The 25193-nt window shown below is 39.3% G+C and overlaps 1 protein-coding gene across 6 annotated transcripts in view; it reads right to left on the bottom strand.

Moving 5' to 3' along the window:
- Positions 1-18633: 18633 nt before the first annotated feature.
- The window catches only part of DCAF6 (DDB1 and CUL4 associated factor 6), a 90730-nt gene continuing 84170 nt past the window's right edge, over positions 18634-25193 (bottom strand). For all 6 annotated transcript variants that reach the window (XM_054060388.1, XM_054060402.1, XM_054060411.1 and 3 more), the window contains 4 exons: positions 24976-25132; positions 23248-23336; positions 20619-20724; positions 18634-19025 (listed from right to left, as the gene is read on the bottom strand). In XM_054060388.1, the coding sequence (XP_053916363.1) occupies positions 18961-19025; positions 20619-20724; positions 23248-23336; positions 24976-25132 (417 nt within the window). In that variant the 3' untranslated portion in view covers positions 18634-18960. The remainder of the gene's footprint in view (positions 19026-20618; positions 20725-23247; positions 23337-24975; positions 25133-25193) is intronic.

Here is a 25193-nt window from a genome sequence, read left to right as displayed (position 1 = left end):
CTGTCTCTGTAAGTTTCAGGCAAGCTGTCTCTTCATGGGACCTTGTCTTCTCTGACAGCTGGCTTCCTGGTTTTCCTCCAGTACATTTCAACAGTGATTGCTAGGTTAAAGGAGACATTTCTGGTGCTGTTCTACCTGATCGTTCTGTCACTTCCATGAACATTTCCTTCCATGGCTGTCAGGGATTGCTCTCTTTTTATCCTTTCTGCTTCACAAGCTGCTCCTACTTGACAGATCTTAATTTTTCCAGTTTTCTCTTTGTTTGTTTTTTAGCTAGCATCAGTGTTTCCCTTATCTTTTACTTATTACATTTTCTCTCCAGAGCCCTCTCACTCCCTAATTTTACCTATCACCTCTGTGCTGCTAACTGGCAAATTCATCTCTCTTTAGCCCATCCCCATAACCCCAGACAGCTTTGTACCTCCAGACATTGCTTAGCATCGTCTCATCACTTTCTACCACAAAACTGGATTAAAATATTCTTACTTTTTACATCCAGGTGGAATAGCTAAAATGCAAGTTGTAATTCAGCTTTTACACTTCTTTCCCTCAGCTAAAGCAGCTCAGTTAAGTCAGGCAACAGATTTCATAACCTAATGTTGTAGACATTTTGCTTATTTTTCTAATTAACCTAGTTGGGAAAGATTGCTTCTCATATTTTCCAGCATAATGTAAACCCATTAACTGTTCCATAAAGGAGGTGGGCATCTGGCTGCTGCCTACAGTAAGGGGAGAAGAGCAGCCATTCCTAACGTTCAGCTCTTCAGCCAAACCAACATTTTGAGAAGGCTTTTAAAAGTGTTATTGTCATTATCATTGTCATCTGGATACTCTTACCTAGTAGGTTGCAGAAAAAAATGAATGTGAGCAGACCTCAGCTTCCTCCGGTATCAAACTGTGGAAGGAGTATAGTCTGAAATCATTTGGCCTGCGAAGTCTGTAAAACATCGTTGACTGTTTTGTAAACTGCCTTGTTCTAGCGGAGCACTTTTTGAACCACAGGGATATGTTTGTCCTTTCAGAAAGAGGTGCTCTGTAGCTGCATTTCTGCAGACAGCAGGAATCCAGCACTAGTGTCAATTTGGTAGCTCAGACTAAAATAAGGGCCACGTGGGTGGAGCACCAGAACAAAGTTTGCAATGTCCAAAGGCTGACCAAAGATCGATCTGATTTTCTCAACCCAGAGGAAAGAGGCTCAAATCCTGCAAATTAAGTTTGAAAAAATCTTTTGATTTAGGTTTAGAAAAGCAGCCATGGACAGCAAGGCTTGTCTCCTGACTCCCTATGGAGCAATACATCCTCTAATCCCACAGAAGTAAAAAAAAAAACCAAACTCCAAAACCCCTACCAAACCCCAAACCACACCAACAATGCCACTGCCACCATTTTAGTAGTAATTTTTATAAGTAGCAGATTGGGCTTTTATCTTTGCTTGGGGAACTCTGTGGTTCACGACAGCTGCATTAGGACTATCCAGCTGTCAATTCCCTTCTCAGAGAGAGAGAGAGAGAGTTGTAATCTCATTTACTCTCAACTTCTGAAGAGAATATTTCTGTCCTAAACATCTTTTGATAACACTGAGACGCTCCTGTGCAGACAGGCTATCTCTGGGAAACCAGAGACACCTGGTAACGAAGTGGGGAGGCAACCATCAGAAGGTCCATGCTGGCACCCTAGCCTGGTTCAGTACGTCTTGCTTTAGGTGCTAGTGTGACCTTTCTTCTGAATGTATTGCAACTCACTCAAAATTTCTTTGTAATCATCTTAGCAATGTTCTGCCTGCTCCACACACATGGCAATTTTCATCCACAGCCACACTGTAAATTCCTTGCAACTGGCTGTGCAGCTATCAACTTCTTGCTGCTCTAAATAGCTCCCATGAATCATATCTGAGTGGCTCCCCTCCTCCCAGCTGACATTCCCAGTCCACAGAATTCTGAATAGTCCTGCACAGCTCCTCAGTTTGGGAAATTTAGAAATAACATACTGTTTTACTATTTATTTCTCTGCAAGTTTCGACTTATAGATTTTCTGGAGGTAGTAAAAGCAGGAGAAAACTCCTGCATGTACAATGCTCAAATTCAACAATACATGACTGTGCTTTTTAGCTGGCTCACAAGCACAGTTGTCACTGTGAAGCTAAGTCCCCAGGATAGTTGTCGCCTTACATAAGAGGAGCCTAGATAATTTGGCCATAGTCTGAGAAAGGTGGCTCTAATTTCAACTAAAAATACATTTGCATTCCTTCTGCCTTATTCTTAACTACATAGCTTCCCCCTCCCAGAGGCACAACGCATGTGTGCTCCGTTCCCACTTGTCCAGACTTTCTTTACTCACCACTTCTCCTAAACAGGACACAACCCTCTGTGCCTCTCTCCCAGCTCCCACTTTCAAGCCCCAGCTTTCTCCCAGGTGAAACTGATACCAATCTTACACCCAAAATACTCTCCAAAAATTACTTGAGTTCCTCCTGTTTAGGCAAAACCAGGAAAGATTTCTGAACTTGAAGGTTTAATTATATAAAGTGCATCAGTAGGTAAGAGATTATGCTAAAATAAGGTCACAGAAAGACAGTTTTAGTCCAATTATACTAAACCTGACAATTGTTTTGCAATTCTTCTTAACCATGACATGCTCTGGATTTAATTACATTAAATATTGAAGTACATTATATCAAATCACTTTAAATACAATGACGTAATGACTGGATTCATCACCCTAAATTCCCAGCCCCTGGGCATGGCTACCTGAAACTGCAGATGACCTGGAAGCATGGTTCAATTGTATGCTAACCTCTCCCCAGTATGGATGTCCCATCCTCCTAAGGCTGTACAGCAAGAAAACTGCACCACAAGTTCTTTGTAAACCTTGCTTATTCCCAAGTTAATAACATAGTATAACTTTTACCCAAATTTAATCTAGACAGAATATCTGCAGTTTCACTGTTTTAAAAGCTCCATATTATACAGAATTTGCTATTTACTTAACAGTTGTTATAGCTTAAGGCTGGATTTTTCTCTAGTCATCTCACTTAACTCTAGAATTTATTGAGGCTCAAGATTGCAGCAATAGATACAACACCAGGGATTACTTTGGTAAGGTGTGGCCACACTAGGCACGAGCCAATGGGCTGAAGTAGGTGTTGTAGGTTCGGAGCCTCTGGGTCACTTTGGAAAACCCACCATGATTTTGGGTCCTGTAGCCCTTACATTGCATTGTATGGATGACTTCAACATTGCCCTATGTGATGCACCTCATAGTCCCCTACAGAAGTGTCCAGTTTTCATCAAATCACACGTAACAAGGGTTCTTCTGTCCATAATGCACCTCAGAGATTACTCATCACAACTTAAATAATTTATTCTACTAAAATACTCTGAGGTCAACGAATGCCCATGTGAAAACAGCCTTTCTTGGAGTATCCACTTGCCTACAAACAAAAGACCTACAATCGCCGCAACAGCCATAACACTCCAATGACTGGTACAAAGTTAAAAATCAAACGTGCAGTGCAAAACTATTGATGTGAGTTGAAACAGAATTGGAATTGAAAGTTGTTAACATTGCATTGAATAATCATCTCTTACAGGGGGACAATTTGGTGCTGAAGCTGAGGGAACTCAGCAGTACCAGTACTGCTGTTTTCTTTTGTTTACTTACCCATTTCAGTGCTGAAAGACACAGATTTAGGACTGGATTTACCACCCTAAAATCCCAGCCCCTGGGCATTGCTACCTGAAACTGCAGACAACCTGGAAGTGTAGTTCAAATGTATGCCAACATCTCTCCAGTACGTATGTCCCATCCTCCTAAGGTTGTACAGCAACAGAATTGCATCATAAGTGCTTTGTAGGGGAAACTGAGAAGTGTTATCTTCTCTAATTACCATGCGCTGCAAATGGGAATGTAAACAGGCTTTCTGGCAATGAATAGCAGAATTAAAGTTAATATCAGTTCATTTTTTTTCCAATCCTAGCATAATCTTGCATCTTTTTCAGTGTCCCAGAAACCATCTAAGTGATAGTTCTGTGAACTGCCATTGCTGTTAAACAAAAAAAGGTGTATAAAAGGCAAGATAGTCATACCTTCCTTGAATTTCTTCATAATTCACATCTCTAGGCAAAGGTGCTGAGAATCAATCCTTTCCTTTAAATCAAAAAAAACCAAAACAAAACGACCACCTCACTTTTCCCAGTGTTTGGTTTGGAAGAACTAACATAATTCGGAAAAGCTAGATTTTTGTTAAAAAAAAAATATGACATACTCTCACAGTGCTTTTGCCCTCTCACTAATTAATAGAGCCAAGTAATTTTAACTGGATATGTTGTTTTGTCTTGGGTTTGCAGAGCCAGCTCATAGTTAGCTGTTGATTCATTTAAAGCCCTTCATTATCTTTGTGAACTTCTAACAAGAAAATGTGTTCTCTCTACTAATAGTTCTCAAAGAAGTAATTTGGATTATTAAATGTTCTCCAAGCCCACTTTCCTATGACTTATGAGCTCTTGCTAGCTTCAGTCATCTGGAGAAAAACCAACTCAGGCACATAAGACTCCAGTAAACAGTATTTATTAGTAGCTACAACAAGCCACACAAGCAGTACTATTGAGAGTTCAGGCAGTTACACAAATTTTATGCAAAACTATTTCTATAAATTATAAATAAAGTCCATTGGGATTTTTTAAGAATGAGAATGTTTTTCCTGGAGAAAACATTAGTGGCACCACAATTGCTGAGTGCTGACGCTGGGGACCCATTTTGCTGAAAGCAAAGATGGGGAGGTGAGCAACTGGTTCAGAGACATTAAAAAGGCTCAGAAAATTCTGTTCTTCTGTTGCTGATTTTGGCATTAGCCTGTGGGCTTGAGAAGTCACGGCATGATCTGGAATCTTTTTTCCCTGGCTGGTCATGACTGCAGGTGGATTCCATTTTGCAGCTTGTTGGCAGCATTTGTAAAACTGTTAATGTCTGAGACTACAGTTGCTGCTATCTTGAATCAAGTGCTGCAGACACTGAAGAGTCTCATGAGAGGATCATGTGTAATATGCAGAGGCATTATGTGTAAATATCTACATACCCAAAGTGCACTTCATCTTGTTTTTCTTCTGCTGTAAAGTCGATGTCAATCTGCATAATTCAATACATAATCATTAGTTTTAACGTGTGCATTTCTTTAGCTATCATTGTGTAGCAGCTTGTTGCTCATGCATATTCATTTCATGTTTGTTATCCTCTGGTCTTGATACATCATTTTAGGAATACAATTATTTTCTGCTGGCATCGCCACCAGTTCAAGTTGTATAATGAAATTTAGCCTTGAAACCATTACAACAGGAGATAATTTATGAAACACTAAACAAGAAGCCCTCCCTCCCCCCAAGAATTGACTAAGACAAGAACAAAAGGTGTAATCATGGGTGATAATTGCATTGTCTCATTCAATTTTCCTCTGAAATCTTATTACAGCTGTCCCAGGAAAACATGCATTATACAATCCAAGTAATGAAAAAGTAATTCTAAAAGCTAATTGTCTATAAAAATCTGGAGCTGATCTCTTATTCCCTGGAAATAAGGAGGTAATTGCACTGGTGTGCCGATTCATGAAGATCATCACTGGAATATTAAATCCAGGTTCAGAGTACAAACTTCTCTATCTCATAAGGTGCGGGAAGAATTAAAACACAATAAAATATTGCAGTGAGAGCATTCCAACACAGAGATAACTTCTCGTTCTTTACAGGTCTATATCTGAGAGAAAAGTACACGCAAGATCCAATGGCTAAAAACTGATCATCCTGGCACCTTCAAGCCTGAAAATCTGTTGAACTGATACACCAGTTAGAAAAACAGTAAGATATATTCAAGAATTCCTTCCAAGACATGGGAAACTAGAATGTGAAAAGGAAATTTACCACAAATGGTTATGTGCAAGTAATTTTTTTGTTGCTACATTGATCTTTTTTCATGCCATAGTAATTACCTCAAACTGCAGTAGTGAGATTGTTCCAGAGGGTCTGATTGAAGACCAGACCTGGAAACAGGCTGTTTGCCCAGTGAGTCTTGTCTTCCAGCTACTGCAAAGACAGCAAAATAAAATGAGAACAGACATTGCTGTTCACCAAGGGAAATGAGGATGCCAAAGATACGATCTGAAATGCTTTCTGACTGAAAGTTAACCATGTGAAAGAAAACGCATCAACTCAGCTTTGCAGTGGCTGCAGAAGGTGTTAAGAGAGGAACACGAATCAATATCTTAAATTGTCGATTGTTTTTTCCTCAGCATCTTTTTTTGCTGGAGGAAATCAGTAGGAGACTAAATCTGGACTCCAGCCTGCCACTTGTCACTGCTTCTGCTAACCCCATGGCCCCGAGTTTCTGGTATGACAGGGAGTCTAACAACCAAAATTCATTGGGAATTCAGCTGGCTGGCAATGACATATCTCTGCTGAGATGTAGCACACTAATGTCTCGATGCACACTAATCATCTCGATGCAGCATCGACATTTAACAGTGATGGTTTTATGTAGGCAATGTGTAATAGACCAGAAAAAATACACAAGCATGATGTACCACCTACATGCATTCTATAGCAGAAAGAGCCAGCCATGCTTATCTCATGAAAAAGAAGAAACAACCCTGAATTCAGTTACTACATACATCCTGCTAGACAAGTGCCATAACTATTCATCTTTACAAGCAAAACTGTGGACTGGTAAGTATAATCCCTTTAGACTAAAATTCAACTCTTCGTTGTCCTAAGGTAGAAGAAGAGGTTCTGTAAGTGTAGAAGTATGTGAGAAAATGTTATCTACGAATTCATCTTTCTTGAAAACAGACCACTCTGTATATGCAAATCATTGTATGTAAAATAGAAGTTAACAGATTATTTTTTCCCCGGGGGAAAAAATAATTAAATCAGGTGCAGTAATTAATTTTTCGATGATTTAGTGAAATGCTATTGCCTGGGTCAGATCACACAATCATAACCGTCTCTAAAGTGTGGTGTCACAGTGTGAACAGTACAGAAGTTAGAGAGAGAAATGAAGATAACTGAAGGGTTGTTGAACTGAGAAAGTGTTGTGGATGGTTTGAAAATATAAAAAGCAAACCACCTGATTGTAATTTACTTTCACTGGACTATCCTGAGGATAAGGGGAAGTAACCTTTTTATGCAAGAGAATATGATGTCTCCTAGTAGCTTGAAGAGTTGAACAACAGTCTTACTCACAAACATGACAAAAAAACCCCACAATCTCAGGTTTTGATCCAAATTTGTTTTGAGTAGGCATAGGATTTTGATTCTGTGCTTTTAAAAACTGGCAGTTTAGCAAAAATGACAAGCTGCATAATTTTCCACTGGCTAGAAAACTCTGCTGCTGATCTCTCAAATAAAACTGAGCAAAAATCCTTATCTCATGCAAACAGTAAGTATTTTTTACTCTGTGTTATATAATAAGAAATCAAAAGTATTCTTCCCTTTTCATTGTATGCCAAACTACAATACGACATTGGGAAATACTGATTCCTTATTTTGGCTGCTGATTTTTCAGCCCTGTCAGTATATATTTTGGTTATAGGATTGAATATATATTTAAAAACCCTGTTTTTAAAATCCATTAAAAAGGTCTAGAATTCAGTTACTACACACTCTACACAGATTAATCAATCAATCAATCACATTCATCCTGAACTTTTCAGGTTGTACCGCACAAATAGATGAAACGGAGCCCAGAGTCAATGAATATGTCCTACAATCACTGTTACAGCTCAAAGCCACCATCTTCAAAAACAGTGCATCATCCATCGGTTGGCAACTGCTTCAAACAAGAAGCAGAAAGGGGCACAGGTTAGGTTTGAACAGTACAGGTTTTCTAATTCAGATGTTTATAGTGGGGCAGAAAGCCTGAGGGCAGTAGAGTATGCTCAACGGTCACCTTTTTTTTTTTGTCCCCCACTCCCTCAGAGTGAAAATTAAGGAAATAGGATGCAAATGGAGAAAAGGAGGATCTTCATTCTTTAACTGCATATGGGGTATAAGGAAGAAGAATCAACCGAAGGGCGGTTTCTAAAAAGCATACCCAGAATCACATCCTATTCTTGTTTTCATTTGCGGAGTAAGGACTTGCTTTTTCCCCCTGAAAAACTCATCCGGATCTTCCAACTGATGTTTAACGATGTCAATAATTAATTTTAATAAAAAATAATTTTGGGGTTTCTGCAGCACCCACCACCATTTTAACATCAATGTATCATTTTTGTATAAATTCTCTGATGATACTGAATTTGATGCATTACCCTGATGCTTAGCAGCCTTAATGATACCTTGGTCTGGTTCATTGAGCTACTCATATTTACCAGACCCAGAAGATATAGCTCACCTGAAATCAGGAAGGGGAGAAACAACAGATTTTATTTGTATGGTCTGTCTCTGGGAAACCATTAAAATCACTAGACAAGAAACATATTTTCAGTTGCCTCAGGGCTTGTGTTGGACCCCAGAGCTAAGGCTGACATCCAGAAGTGCAGTAGACACAAGTGAATTCAACCAAAGGAATGAAATGTGTACATGGTTTCGGGTGGGTTCACTGAGCTGTACGTACCATTAGAAAATTGGGAAAGAGAAGTTCATTTTGCTGTTCTTTTCTGGATAAACAAAAAAATTACTTTTTTTTTCCCCTGAGGACTCAATTCACTTTTTCATAGTCTGCATTTTTCAACGAGTCAAACTGATTTTTTCTTAAAATGTTCTTGTAAAGCCAGGCAAGTGTATTAGAAATTGCCAACATTCATCGTGATCCTTGGCAGGATAGTTAGATAGTTTAGTTAAAAAAACCCAAACATCCTAATGGTCGATCAAATTAAATGAATTAATGCATTAAACAAATGCCTTTAAATAAGTAACTGGGGCTATTGAACAAATGAAAATAGAACAAAAGATAAACCAAATAATATTATTTCTGCAAGAATACAAGAATATGGTGTCCAATTTTAGCCCGTGAATTTTTGTTGGAACACAGAGGCTAAAATTATCTCCAGCTAAACCAAAGCTCCTGTATCCTTGCCATTTAGGAAGTCTTGCAGTGACACGCAGGCAAAGACTAGAGCTGACAACTATTTGCAACAAAAAAAAAAGAACAATAGAACAGAGCTTGTAGGAGGAGTTATTTATCGTGCTTATCTGACAGTCCAAATGCAATGAGATTAGGCAGAAGTGCCTGGGCACCATTTACAGGAAGAATCGTCGCTCAAAATAGGCTTTCATTTCCCTTTGCTCTGTCATAATTAAGAATGCCAAATTTCTTTGAAAAAACAAAGGCATGGGAGAAGGTTTCACTTCCTTTTCTTCTTCAGAAAAATAAAAATACAAGCAAGAATTGAAATACGTGTCTGCCATAAATGTTTGTTTGCTCAACCTAGAAATTCTTTACATTTTTGAGTGTGTAGAATGCATGGTTAACACTCTAGTTAGCTTATAGGGAGTATATTTGGGTCCGTTAAATAGATAGGAATTCTTTGCCTTTGAATGATGATAATTTTTTTATCAGAAGTGCTGCTGTGATGCACTCCAAAGAATCTAACCCAGGATGTCAGTAAAACAGGAAGAATTCAAGAAAATCTGCAAGTGGAAAGCATCAGCACAGCTGAGCAACACAGGGAAAAGGTGGCACAGAAATTATCTGTAGATTGCAGATACTGAGGCACATTGTATTTCTAAAAAACATCCTGGAAAATGAATTTAATATAACAACATGTTTGTTACAATGCACTTAATGCTATGCACAGGATAAAGGAACAACAATAAATGTGGTTCACAACACCCTTTCCCCCATATTAATTGTCTAAAATTAACTTTATATGCACCTATGGTGCTAGTTATTTCTCCTGTGGTTTTGGTTTTCTAATGCTGACTTCTACCCTTAGATACAGGAGTGTCCCATGAGCTCAGGTTTTGTGTGCTCCGTGCAGCTGGCTGACAAAGCACACCATCTCCCTTATGAGAAATGTTCTTGTTAAAATGTGGTCTTGGTCCATGTTGGAATGAGATGTTTCTTCTTTCCTTTTTTTCCATTTCAAATTGTTTTGCAAACTGAAAGTTCTAAGGACATTTCATTTTGGAAACATTTCTGTAATGAAATACATTGCCTGTGCTCCGAGAGGGCTTCAGTAACTCTGACAACATCGCTTCTAGCTTGCAGCTGCCTGGGATCCCAAGTCCTTGGCTCACTGTGTATTTAAGGCTGCCAAGGAGTTTAACTTCCCAGCAAAATAGGAAGCCCTCCCTGCCTCAGCTGGCTGCTCCCGGGAAGGGACTGTGAGAGCACACAGCCCAGGGCTTGGGGCAATCCACAAGGCTTTTGTAGAATCATAGAATGATAAAATCATAGAATAGTTAGGGTGGGAAGGGTAGCCTTGGATTACATGGGAGAATATCAAACCCTCTGTGTTTCAGGTGAAACATACCAAGTTCAGTGAGCAAATCTGGGAACAAATGAATGCTTTAAATTAGATTTTGCTTCTGGCTGGATCTCCAACCTTTTTCCCTGGTGCAGAACCTGCCACGTGCCAATTCAACCACCCAGGGAGATTTCTGGATCTGTGTGTCTGGCTCTAGCGTGCCACTCCCTGAGGCAGCTGAATCCCATCTGTCTGCCACCCTACAGCACAGAATTTAGCCCAGAAGTTGCATTTTTCTTAAGTACTTCCCCATCTTAGGTGATTACCATGGCAACCTAGGGACAGACTATCAGCTGCTGGTCCTGCTACAGCTCCACTTCTGCCAGGATACGGCTGAATCACTACAGGGCTAATTAGTAGAACCGCAAGATGCATTTTATGGTCTTTATTTTGAGATTTAAGGTGAATAAAGGATTCAGGTTGTATCTGTGCAAACCAGTCACATTCAGAACTGTTATTCCTATATCAGGCTTTTTATCAGCCTATTTACATTTAGTGTGTTGAGACAGAGCCCTATGAGCACTCAGTTTTATCACACATGCCACCAAGCAGCGTATCTGTACAGCAAAAATACCACTGGTGGTTTATCAAGAAATACACTCACTCCCTTGCCTCAAGACAGAATTTTGAATTGCCAGGATGGAGGAACTTTGGTGAAGATTCTGAGTTGCATCCTATTTTTAAAGGACATCATGTGGGCTAGTGGAAGCAGAGTGACTTCAGTGGTCTTAAAGGATCCAAATCTTCATTTTATTACTACGCAGTTAGGGGATGATAGGCAATTTTTTTCCTCCTGCATGCCCAATTTTTCTGTCTGTTAAAGGGGAATTCTGACATTAGTTTCCCTCTTTGTAAACTAGGTTTAACAACATTTTAAAGCAAGGTTATAAAACCTAGCTATTATTACCAGTTACATCACCACGTCAGGTGATTCCAAAGCACTGTCATTAGAAGAAGAGCATAAAACCCCACTCAAAGTGCCACATCTTGCCTGAGCATCCTATTTGCTCTCTGCTTACCAGTAAACTTGGCAATAATGCTTCAAAATCCGGGTGGGCACAAATCTGGGCTCCAGGGCTAGACCAAAGAGATTCCCAGCCTCAGTCTCCCACCTACTCTTTCTTCAGTGATATATCCTAGTAGACATCCCATGTTTTTCAACCTGCATTTTCACGGAGATGCCAGTTACCTTCCCATGGAAAGGAGAAAAGCCTTTTCTTCTTCTGGATATGTAGCACAGTACGGTTTATTTTCCTGCATATCTCTGCAACTTGACAATACTGTCTTATAGCAGTGTCATGTGGCCACTACACAGCAACACAGGAAGCCGTATTGATCTGACAATCAGCTTTCAGTGCAGGATACCCCCTGCCATAGTGAGTTCAGGTGGCATCGGAGTGTTTTCCTGCAGCTCAGCTACACGTAACAGTCTTTTTTATAGCATTCCTTTGGTTTTAGACTTTCAGTGAATCAAAAATCACTGCTGCTTTGAATATTTTCTCCTTCCTTGGGTCTAATTTGGCTTTTCATTTATCCTCACCTTGCTCTCTTTTAGCTGCTCTCTCTTTGCTTTCCAGGGATTGAAGGTGCTGAGGGGAAGTGGAGACCTTTCTTCTACTGCACTTCCCATCTGCTCTCTGCCTGTTCGCTGACAGTCCAAAGGACCAGAGACCCAGTCCAGCTTGTCTCGGGCTCACCCCATTGTACCTTCTTAGTTCCTGCACGGAACTGCTTATTAGATAGCCAGGGAACCAAGGAGAAAGGGATTGCGAGAAAAGGAACAAGAGAAGTAATTTTTCAAATTAAATGATGAAGCTCATTCATTTTCTTATTTCTGTATCTTTTGCCCGGCTCTCCTCTCTAAGAGCATGTAACACACCAAATCTAGAGCCTCCAAACTGCAATCAAATCCATTCATTGCAGTGATGTGAAATTCATGAGATGTGAATGAAGCTGAATTTCTGAGCAATAACACAGATTTTCAGCATGGTGGGGGAAAGTGCGCAACTGACACCATCTGTGGCAGCCACATAATCTGCGAGCTGCCAGGATGGGAATACGGGACAGAGCAGTGAGAGGGTAGGACTTTGTTCTGCCATGGTAGGAGGGTGTTGATGGAAGTGACAACTATAACCCTGAGTGTGTTTGAGAATCTCCCTGCACTGGGACTGAGTAACAGGGTCCTGCTCCAAGGAGAGTCCTGCTCTTCAATGCACTCATTGCATGAGCCTTGTGTTCAGTAGTAGGTGCACAATACAATTTATTTTTTAAAGAAAAAAAACTCCTTTTAGAAAACTCGGAGAGAACTTTTAAGTCAGTGTTGTATTTCACATCATCGAGCCCATAAAGCTCCTGTAGTACAACCAACATCCAAGCAAAATGGTTTTGTCACAGCACTTAACTTGATTTTAAAGGGCATATTCATTAGGTGTTTACAGAAACCTTCTTTGCTCTTTATAATCCTGGGTAGAATAAGCACAAGTTAATTTAGAGCACAGTGTTTTCTCTTTGAAATGCTCATGCAATGAGAGAGATAACAGTCCCAGACGCTTTTTCCCCTGAACAAAAGTGCTGAACCTCCATCCCATGACCTCAGAGCTAGCTACTGACAACCTTGACAGCATTAAGCTGGCAAGAAGTGAAGTGCGAGCACCAACTCGTCTTGCACCTCCTACTGAACGGTCATCACACTCTGAGGAGTAGAAATCCAGTCTAGCAACTTGGAAGGTGTGACATTCATCTCACCATAAAAGTACCTTGTATTAACTATTATTCATTTAGATGATTTAGGAGATACAGGATCATTTCTAACGTACGTTGGCTTTAACCAAATTTATTTAGATATGCATGGAGATCCAATGCAAAAATGAAGAGTAGATATGCAAGGAATGTTATATATAACATAGAAAAGGAACATCAGAGTCTCACTACTGGTGAATCTTGCAGATGTATCCATCTCTGGAAACAAATGAGAACTGGAGAACAAAAAAGGCCAGTTGACAATTAATACACTAATTATAGAACACGAAGCAGCTATATTCAGTTAGAAAAAAAAATCCAAGTAATTTTTAGAAGACTTGGATCATTTATGACAGCTGGTTTCAAAGGTGCAGAGTGAGGCCATAACTCTGTCATGGGGCCATGGCATTCCCAGAGCTGCACCTGATCAGTGACAAGCAATGGTCAGTACACACAGAGGTAAAGGTGCATTTGTGCTGGACTCGGGAGGGACATCAGGGTATCACATAAGAGACAAAACCAATAGAGCGTGGAGATGAGCGCACCTGAGTTGTATACACATTAATTTCTCCAGCAGTTACAGGATTGGAGGTACTACTTATATTTGCCATCAGAGCAGCAGGTCCTATGAAGAGCTGGGGTGTAGCACTGTCCACCACCGCTAAAAACTCAGAACGGCTGCTCCTAATCTTTTTAGTACAATCTTCAGCACTTATGTTTGAGAAGCTGCTGAGGTAGGAGAAGAGTCCTCGGGTTCACTAGGAGAAGGAGTTAGGGAACTGAGGTGAGGGCTCTGAGGCTACTGGGAATAAAGAAGCTAGAAAGATTTTGGAGATTCGCATTCAGCTTTCCTCGCTGGGTGGGCAGACAACCTTTTATTTCTCCCTCCTGGTTCTCTTCCTTTCACCATGAGTAAAAATAGTAGCTACGGGCAGCTAGAGTGCATGAGGCTAAGGACAGGTCAGGAAGGAGAAAATACTGGAAATAGGGTCTGAGCCTTGAGTCATCCCACAGAGAGGAAGGAGATCCGTGGTGCTATTTGAGAATAGCTGCAGATCCCCTGGGATTTGTTTTCCAATTAGTAACAAAGCCCATTAAGAAACTATTTAGAAGGTTCTTCACTAAAGTGAGACTTTCCCAGATTAGTAACCATCAGTCTGACTTGGATAGTGAATCTGTAAAATTCCATGGATTATACAAGCATACAGCCCTCCTCCTGCAAAAAAGGGGAACCATAGCAATATAGTGAGTCATGATCACAAAGAGGAGCTTGCTTTAAGAGCAGCATATGCCTTTTCTTTTTTTGAATCAAAACACTTCATGCTTTCTTAGTAGTAATAGGGGTTTTTTTTTACTTCCATTTGTTTCACCAGCAAAGGGAAATGAATAAAAAGGGGATCACTGATGATTGTTAAAAGGCACTGAGAAGTTAGATGGAACTTTTCCATCAAAAGAATAAAGCAATTGAAAATAATAAAAGACAAGGAATTTTTAAAATAAATCTCTGTTACCCTCAAAAAAACCCTCAGACTCGGCAACAGAATCACTGAGAAGACAAACTGGGTGCTTACATGGGTAAAGGCATTTGGGCATGTTATAATGAATGGAAATAGCTTGACACATTTAATCCTGTGTTTCAAAGACTAAAACAGTCTCTACTTAGTCAGAGCAGATGACCTCACACCTGCCTTCTGTGTCATTTAATATACTTCAGTTGAGGCTTACAGATTGACCTCTTGTAAGGGCATGACTGTGGACCAGGAGAAATACAGAAGTTGTTGTCACTGGTGCTAATTGGCATTTCGTTTTTCAACAGTGCTGCCGGCTCTGTCTGATTAAACAGTGAAGTGCGGAGGATCCCCAGGGATTGTTAGTGAATGGCCTCTGCAACAGGCCTGAACTTCAGCGACTGAACCTGGCTCAGCGCTATCTTTCCATTAAAAAATGACTCTGTAGACATGACCACTCAGCTTGCCAAGGTCTGTGGTCGTATTTGCCCCACTCCTTACACACAAGTGCACACACACTTCAATTAGAGCTATTTTTTCTTCTGCAAGGACAGTGAAATCTGTATTATACATTTGCTTCTGCAATTTCTTCCCCCAAAGCTTCTGCTGGGGTGTTCCGAAAGAGCTTGGACATACACAATAATCTACCATAACATTTTATTCAAGCTATGTTTATCTACTGCTTAGGTAAGACTATTCCACAATAAAGGTGATGCAGGGTGTCATTAATGGACTTTGTCCTACCTCCACTGGGGTAAGGCATAAAGAACCAGAACTTATGCGTGTAGTGGTTTGAACAGCCTCAGCATCTTTAAATGAGAGGGAATCCTACAGCAACCATCTGCGCAAGCTTCGAGACACCAAATCATTTACCAGGAATCATAGCAACACAAAAAAAGTTGCTTTTGATCTTTACAGTGGTCTTAAGCAATAACCTTCATAGATTTGAGTTCAATGACATCTGAACTCTTACTTTAGAGAAGGCCTCTTCCTAAGATGTAAACATTGACGGCAGGATGTTGCGGGACTGAAGAACCGGCTGGAGCGTACATACAATCTTCAGTCCACAAAGCAGGAAAATAAGGTGTACCCCATATTCTCACTACCCTATCCATCTAATTGCAGTAATAACAGACCAAATCTGAAACTTGAGGTTTTGGCTAGGTCCTTTAATAACAGCTAAATCAAATGGTCATTTGATGCTTGGCAGGAGTATTATGGTCTGTTGTGTGTTGGTCCTTTCCTGTCATTGACTTACTTGAGAGGATGAACAATAGTGTCAAGTAATCGATCACTCTGGCAGTAATTGAACTACCGTGAAGTACACATCCCCAGATGTTGTCTCTGCCCACAGGACACGTGCTTCTAGAAATGCAGAGCGAATGGTGGCACTAGAGGGAGCTCCTGCAGCACCACCCACCTCAAACCCCCAGTCTCAAACCAGACCCACAGCAGATTCGCTTCTAAAAGTGTGAGGTTTTGGACTGTGGGTAGGTTTATTGCTTATTTATTAGCATCTATGCACATTTGAATAAGTTTCAAATTTTCTTTGACTGCTACAAACTCTATAGAGATACGCCAGCATCCCTCCCACTCCTGCCAACAACTCCTGCTACTTCACGGTTCTAGGAATTGAGATATAGACCACAAACTACATGTTTATGACTTCAAAAAACAAACTCAAACAATATGGATATCTCAGTTTTAGAAAAACTGCTTGAAAAGCTTCACTGAAGTTTGAAAAATCTTCCAGATATTAAACTTTTGCCCTTACTGAGAGTCAACCCTCCTTTTAATCAGTAAACCCAAAATAAAGCATCTGAAATTGAAGTTAATATTTAGCCTTTGAATAAATAATGGACCTTTTGGGAATGATGTGCTTATTGGGGAACATCTGGAATTAAAGTTAATATTTATTCGTTGAATAACTAAGAGACCTTTTAGGAATGAAGTTCTTACTGGGGAACTCTGAAAAAAAGACATTTACAAGGTTGTTCCTTTTGCTTCCTATTGTATGCTCTTCGCTGGCATTTTCTACGACAAAAGCAAAAGCAGTAGAAGCAGCTTTTTTATTTTTAGCAACAAAGACATGCCCAGTGATGATTTATAAAACCTCTGTAGTGAAGACAAAAGGTAGCCTCTCCATACGCTTACCTGAGACAAGAATTCATTTTCAACAGGCAAAAGTTACTAACTTCTAAATAAAGAGAGTCAGGCTTCCATAGAAACACTACGGTCATTCTTTCTGGAAGCAAATACACCTCAAATATTATCTACAGATGACCTAACAGCTACATCAAACATTACAACATTGCAACAGATGTCACACAACAGAAACATGGCTTTATTCCTCTTCCTGCTGACAGCTGAGGTACATGAAAGAACCCTACTTATATGTACATTACATGTATTTACTGTATACTTCTTTAAAATCTAATGAGAGCAGCACACTGTTATAAAAATTCAAGGCTAATTTATATGTGATAGTAAAAATATTGCTTGGCACAGTGCTACAAGCTGTAAGATTTGAATAATTCTAGACCATTGTGTTGTTGCCCCCTTCTCCTAAGTGTCACCAGGAAAGACAAGTATCAGATGTTCCTTTCACTCCATACCTCAAACAAACAACTTACCTTGACTTCTTTCACTGTCTCTTGTTCACAGTCGACACATTCGCAAATGATTACCAGATTTCCAGTTTTTGTCACACCGATCTCCTCCGAGTGTCAAGTTTCTCATTTTCTACGATGATCCGCTGTTACAAGACCTCAATTTTTCTCAGCATCCAAAACTTTCTCTCCTCCCGTTACTTTCTCTTTTCCTAAATTCATTTCACTGGATCACTTTCAAAACTGCTTCATTTTGCTGTTCCTCAGTAATTTCCTACCTTATTTTTTTAAAAAATATCAACGACCCTAACTCCTCACACTCTTCCTCTCTCTTCATGTTATTCTTCCCTTGACCAAGCATCTTTACTGTTACTGCTAGTTGAATTCCATGGAATTCCCACTGCCAGCCAACTTCCACATAGCTCCCATTTCTCTCCCCTCACAAATCTCTCCATCTCCTCAAACAGCCTCAGTTCTCCCATCCTCCTCTATTTCTGTGATTTATATCCCTTTCCTGAGTCCTTTCAGCCTGCTGCATTATTAATCAGGATCAGAATGTTGTGATAATGTTTTCCATTTGGTGTGGAGAATTCTTTTTGTTGATGTGAGCATAGTTTGTGAAGACCACGTGATGAATATATATTTTAACGATAATAGGTAATTAAGCCTCCAAAATAGCCTCCATAAGCCTATGTCCACCTGCTTCAGAATTCTTCCCAGCATTCTGCAATTCCCAATGAAGCCTCTCAGTATCTGCCATCATCGGCAAGAACTGCTATTGAGTAAAACCGCTCTTTTCCCTGCCCTGCTTTCCTTCCTTCACTTCCTCTTCACCACTGCCATCCAAAAATGTGTGGAGGAAGGACAGAGCCTGTTACTCAGCTGCCCTCCTTCCCACAAAATTACTCCTAGGAACTAATGCACAGGAATTTTCAAACACATGTTCCTTTCCACTACATTTTCTCTGTTCTAAATCCAATGGAAATTAAAATACATCTGCTACTCCTGTGGCAAGTAGCACATACTCATGAATCTAGCAGTGAAACACAACACTACAGATTCAGGCATAGAAAATGCGAAGTGGCACTATAGTAAGACAGATCGAGAGACAACTTTCCATGTGTGTATGCGTTACATCCATGGAAATGCAACAACCGAGGGGCACAGGGTCTCAAATTCACATAGCATCCCAGGGCTTGCTGTAAGAAATAATCGTATTTGCCACTTCACAAACATTGCAAAAAAGAAAGCAAATAAAGACAGTAATGCTGTTACAGTTACAGGGTGATAAACCAATGGTTGCACAAAGAAAAAACCACAGAACTACTTAAAACAACCAAATCTTTTAATTAGAAAGCAACAAACATGCAAACAGCAAGTATAGAAATTTATTTGAACCAACGTTTTTACCATAATGAAAGTTACTTTAAAACATTGATCCAAGCTCCCACATTTGCAGGTTAAGGAAAACATTGCACTTTTCATCTTCTAGCACACTCTCCCAAAGTCATGCACACAGTCATTCAAAAACAAAAGGTTAGGTTATCCAAAAGCAATACCTTAGAATTGCACTAAAGCTCTGTAAGGAAAAATATAATTAATGTCTTATACAAATTCCATTAATGTCTAGGTGCTCGTACACAACTGCCGGTTACTCTTCATCTTCGTTTTCATTCTCCTGACCAGATCCCTCTGATCTGTCACCTTCCAATCGGTCTGAAAGATACAGAGAAGATTTAGTAAAGAGAACTCCTGAAGTTTACTTTTTTTTGGTAAATATTTATACCATACTGTCTCCCTGTGCTGTTACACAACGCACAGTGGTTGCGCGTTATATGGTACAAGATTTCTGTATGGAGTGACAGCAGAGATTGGGTAGAAATGCTCACATTTCTATGTAACAAGAAAGGAGAACAGGAGAAAAGCCCTGAGGGATTTCCAGGCATAAAAGTGAAATTTGTGTACAAAAGGAAAAACATTGTAGCTGACTGGCCCTCAGCACAGGAAAGATGAAGGCAAGCACAATATTAAAAAGAGATCGTGAATACAAGGGATTGAAACACTGTTCTGGGGAGGAAAAGCTAAGTGCAGTTAGAATCCTGCATACCGATCTGTCACTGTACACACCAGAAAAAGTACCTTTTGGTATAAATTCAGTTTAGAGAAAGGCAAATTCAGAAATGAGTGTGGGAACACGATTGCCTCAAGCCCCACACACTGTCAGGTTAAGAAATACTCCACCCAGCCATAACATAGATTTTTGCTGAAACTGTTGTAACTCAAGTGCTGGGCAGTTCTTGAAACTATTTTACTCCAAAGAAATCATAACAAATGAAGGAAAAAGCAAGCTTAATATAATAATTTACAGCATTGGCAAAGCACACCAATGAGCTGGATACAGAGGCTTCCTTCTGGCTCTCCTCACAGATCAGTGAGAGGAGAACATTGAGCAGCAGCTGCTGCCAGTCAGAGCTTCACTCCTTCCTCATCACTAGACCCCACTGCTCTGCTCAGCCACTGCCAGAGTCACCATATTCAATCTCTATTGCCACTTTCACCCTCATCTACCGTTCTGTTAGGTTTCCACCCCATACCTTACACCAGCCTCCAAAAACTTCATCTTCTTGTTTCTTACCCCAATGTCATGTCTCATCATTGCCCTACGTCTTGATACAACCCAGTGCAGTTGACTTCTTCAGCACTAATACTCAGGAACATCAGCTCCCAACAATGATTCTCCACAGAAAACCTCAAATCACCAACTCCAGCCCCTGGGGAACTGCCCATTTGCTGAAGGAACACCCTAGTACCTGCTGCTCCAGGAACAGCTGCCAGCAGCCTCATTAATATCTCACACAGGCCAGTATCTTCCCACTCTCCTTCGCTCCCAGACAATTCCAAGCCCACAGGGACAGTTTATCTTACAACTCATTCCAATCATCCTCAATAGCCTTCCCACCACACAGCACTGATTGTTCCTTAGAAAAGAGAGTATTTTTCAACATCTAAGTAGTGTTACATTACGAGTAAGCTACTTCAGGATGGATAGTATGGTAACATCTAAAACTGTATTTTGCTCTTTTCTTGCTCTTTGTTTTGAGGTAAAAATATAACAGCTGCAAAAATGTTGCTAGTTTCCCAATACAGAAGCAATTCCTAAGTGCTTCTAAGAGACACTTCAACAATACCCTTGAATCTTCTCAGCAACCCCAAATGCAGCCACAGACAGCTGAAGATCTTGATGGTTCCTCAATCCATCTACTATTGCTTAGACCAACGTGGTGAACAAGATTTTCAGAAGTCTCTCACCTGCTCTTATATGATTCAACGAAGCCAGCATTCGTAACATGAAAGATGCTGGAACAGTAATAGTGTTTCTGGTCTCTTCCAGCATTAACTCATTACGTGTTATAACCTGGAGGTGGGGAAGAGGAAAAAACAGCATCAAAAATAAAACACAAAATTGTACTGCATCAATATGGGTTTGTAGATAACAAAGTTCCTATGCAAAAGGCATTTAAAGAGACAAAAATTACAATAAGGGAGCAATTTTAATAATTGCTATTGAATACAGTTACACCAATTTTACGTGGTAAGAAAAGCCAGACAGTGGACTCTGCCTAGACACATCTAATTGTCTATCTAAAGAAAATTCTAGTAAGATCGTCATTCCATCGACCACATGCATAGTAGATATTAAGATAAGCAACTGAGAAAAATATTTGGAAATGAAATCTTGTACGAAATAAGAAGGATTGATGAGAGAAAATGCTGTTACAGATGGCAACTGTTCTGGAGAACAAAGTTCTAGCACCAGCACTGGCCAAGAACGTGGGAAGGAAAAGGATATGAGGTTACCCTAAACTCCTACCTTCATGCTGCTTAAAACCTTTGGAGAAAATCCAAGGAACACAAGCAATTACTCTATCCCAGTTCAGGAACGTTCTTCAGCTCCATAATTCATTTTAAACGGATCTACAGCTTTCCTCAAAATGACTTAAAAAGGCCAGCTCCTACTGTCTTAGTTTCAAGGGAAAAAAAAATTCACTAACAAATATTTTCTACTTTTTTGCCTCCCTCCTTCTTGGTGGTACTTCCTTGCCTTCCTTCTTGCTTTGTCATTAAGTTCTAAACCCACACCTCAGCTTACCTCTCAGCTTTTAGACTACATTCTTTCCTTATCACTACACAAATGCAGAAATGGGAACACGATTGCCTCAAGCCCCACATGCTGTCAGGTTAAGAAACACTTCTTTAGGTGGAGACAAGTTCTGACGATTATTCAGTTCTTCCTCCTAGATCAGCTGCTGTAAGTCTGGAAGATAATGCATTTCTTTTTCTCTCTGAGACTCCGCCTCAAGCTTGTTCCTCTTGTGAGGAACATGTTCTGCAAACACTTGCAGTGGCCTTTCTCCTGGCCAAATCAAAGCACCTCTTTTCTGTCATTCTCAGCTGTTTACCAGGCACTTTGAAGAGCTGATCACTCCCTAAAAGAAGCAAATCGAGAAGACACTGGGCCACCATTTTTTTCACTGTCCACTCCTATTTCTCCAGCACATCATCAGTAACACCATTTTAACAGCCTGCTTCCAATGCTTTTTCCTTCCTCAGAGATTTGTTTCCATCCCCACTGTCTTTTCCTGTTCCCTAAGGTCATGGCATCTCTTAATTTTCAATGTGGTTCTATACCTACACTAAACTTTACCCAAAGACAATTCTTTCTCCCTAGATCTTTCCTTCTATGGAAAAATTTGGTTTAGGTAAGTTAGACATTTACTCTAGCCAAGCTTGACATGACAATAACTATTTTATTTCTGTACAGGGATTAAATTAAAAAGCAAAACCCATGTAAAATTACAAATCACAATGCGGTCAAATTTTATACTTCATTAAAAATAGTTGAATCTTCAATTTTTTATCAGAAATTAAGTGACAAAGTATCAGTACAATTACTTCTGGCACACATTTATGTTTAGCAATATTTCTAAACCCCAAATTCCCCCAAATATGTCATAGATTAAAACTATCATACAGTATCCAAAGAATCATCACTTCACTCAGTATTACTACCCCTAAAATAATGGGAAAGGTTCAAAACTCACAAGTGGCCGGTTTGTCTTTTTTTCAGGGAGATGAGTGGGTAGTGGCTAAGGGTTGTGGGTTACTGTTTGTTTTACATATATATAGCATGAATACAGATAAATAATAATTAAAAAAACCCCAGTCTACTATATCCTTGTTGTCCAAGAGATGGCACAAGGAAACCCCAAACCACCCCTGAGCCAAATTTGCTCCAATATATTACTTAGAGAAATCATCTAACATTTTAATGAATTATGCAATGTAAATCACTTGAATATTCAGCAATCACCTATGTGATCATCACAAGCTAAGTACATTGTTATCTCTTTGGGGGTATGAAAACAATATATTATGTAACTTTACATACCAATGTTTGTAACTGATTTGGCTTGCAATGTTTGTTTTTCCCATAAAGTTCCATGAAGTTTGTAATCTCAACCTTAATTCCCTTTTATGTCATAGAATATTTAACAGGACTGATTTTTGCACTCCCTGTTCTGTTACAGATCATTGCGTATCCTTCAGTTAATTGATTTGTTTTTAAAGAGGCACTACCTTTGTTTCTTAACGGCTGCCAGTTTTCCTTCCATATCTGATGGTTTATACTTTTTTCCAACTTCTTTAAGGTACTTAATACTAAATCTTACCCTATATTTCTAGGAGAGTTAATCAAATACAAAGTTCTTCTATGTGCTGCCAATGATATGAAAGTTAGCTATTATAAAGGGCAGCTTTTGATACGTTGCTCATTTGTTAAACGTTAAATAGCTCTGTTAATTCAATATCAATAATTTGCTCCAAAGGCAAGGAATTGGAAGATGCAACATCACTGTGAAAAGGAAGAAGAAGTTCTCACCTCATCTGCAAGTTTTCTGTTAAAAATCTTGGATTCTTCCAACGGCGACCAGATTTTTATATCATAATCAATCCCCGAAGAGGCCAGAACTAGAAGTAAGTAATAATAATTCTAAATTACAAGTGTTATGTTTTTATCAGTAATTTATGCACTTAACTGGAATAGGAGAAAAGACTTGACTCTAAGCTTTTAATTGCAAATGTCAGTTTCCAGGCTGAACATAGAGCTATGCAATTACTAAGTCTCCATACAAGATCTGAACTATAGATTGTATAATTTACATTTATATGTGTGAAGAAAGCACATGCAAACATCAAGAGCTTCCTTTTTTCTTTAAAAAAAAAAAAACACACAAAGAAAAATCACCAGAATATGCATGGCAGGAGCAGAAAGTGTGAACAAAGCCAGCCACTGAGAATCAGGCCATCAGCAGAAATATATTAAAATATACGTTAATAACAAATCCTTAGGATTTGTAGACCCACATACAAACATAGAAGCAAGATAATTTGAAATGGTTTTGACATTTGATTATTTCAGTGTATTTCATGTAAATTCATTTGATATTCAAAGATAAAGAAGCAATAGGTGCTCTTCTAAACACTCGTTAGAGTATGGAAAAGAGAAAGTAGCAGAATGTTCTCTAGATGATTGCACAAACACACTATAGGCATAGAAATTCCATAGAAATATCTCAGTAAATGGAAAACTGTACTAGATTAACTATCCTACAAGGTAGATGATCTCTTCATTACATTTTCAGTGTATGGCAGGAAGACAGTTGTACTCGTCAAGAAATCAGTAAAGCTACAGGGCATTTTGAAAGGTACTTCCAGACAGAGTGTCCAACCTAGCCACACACTCCAAACACATACAGAAACAAGTTCAATTAAGCATTTAAAAGTTCAAGGCTTATCCAATGTAGGACAGTATTCCATATTTCCACAAACTTTCTGAAAAAACCTACAGCCTCTAATGGTATTTTTATAAATTTATTTGCTTATTTATTTACAGTTGACTGTTACTCTACAGCAACGTAAGCCATGAAAAAAGAAATAACACGAATACTTTCTTTGACTGTGTCAGAAGCTGCAGAATGGTTCAGATATTCCACCTATATGTCAGACAACATATGATTCCTTCTACTACTTTGGTCCGTGTCTTCTATAAATATATTGCCCTAAATAAAAATTAATAGAATTTCTATGAATTTTATTCATTCTTTTAATCTTTCAGTCAATTCTTTAAGACTGTCAGTCTTACTGGCTTTGTGAGAGTAAAAGAATGAATAAAATTCATATTCTATTTCATAGCCACTTTACTTAATTTTTTCAACACAGACAAGTAGAGATCAGATTCTAAAATCAATTCCCAAAGTGTTGCTGGCATTTCAGTGACCCCATATTTCCCTCCTTCATGTCATGGAAAACGTACTGCACTGAGGGGGCAAGAAACAGAGATTCTTCTTGCTACACCTTAACTTCCTATAAATACTACATCAGTGACATTTTCCTTCCAAGACATTGAGTAATGAGTAGCTTAAGACCCAAAGGTCATTATTAAAAGGCAAAATTAAAAGCAGTATTATCTAACTTATATGGAGGGGGGGGAATAAACAGTTGTTCGTTAATCATTAAAATGCTCTGTTGGGCGAATTTAAGACTGAGCTTTAAAATGCTTTACTACAGATAACCTGAATATGCAGACTGTGAAAAACTGTCATCTTACTTGGGTCAAACGGATGAGGCTGCAGACAGTTCACCACGTGATTATCAGCTTCCAGCAGCATGAGATGTTCAGCAGTATGTCGATCCCATATAAAAATATGGCCACAGTCTGAACCACTCATGACAAAGTTAGATCCCCAAAAATTGGCTTCCTTTATCTGCAGTAAAAACAAAACCAACAGTTGCTTTATAAGACTAGCTTGGAAGGCACATCAAAGA

Source organism: Cuculus canorus, chromosome 1 (assembly GCF_017976375.1).
Source record: "Cuculus canorus isolate bCucCan1 chromosome 1, bCucCan1.pri, whole genome shotgun sequence".
Lineage (NCBI taxonomy): Eukaryota > Metazoa > Chordata > Aves > Cuculiformes > Cuculidae > Cuculus > Cuculus canorus.
The sequence above is the reverse complement of the archived record's forward strand: the minus strand, read 5'-3'. Positions and strand labels throughout refer to the sequence as shown.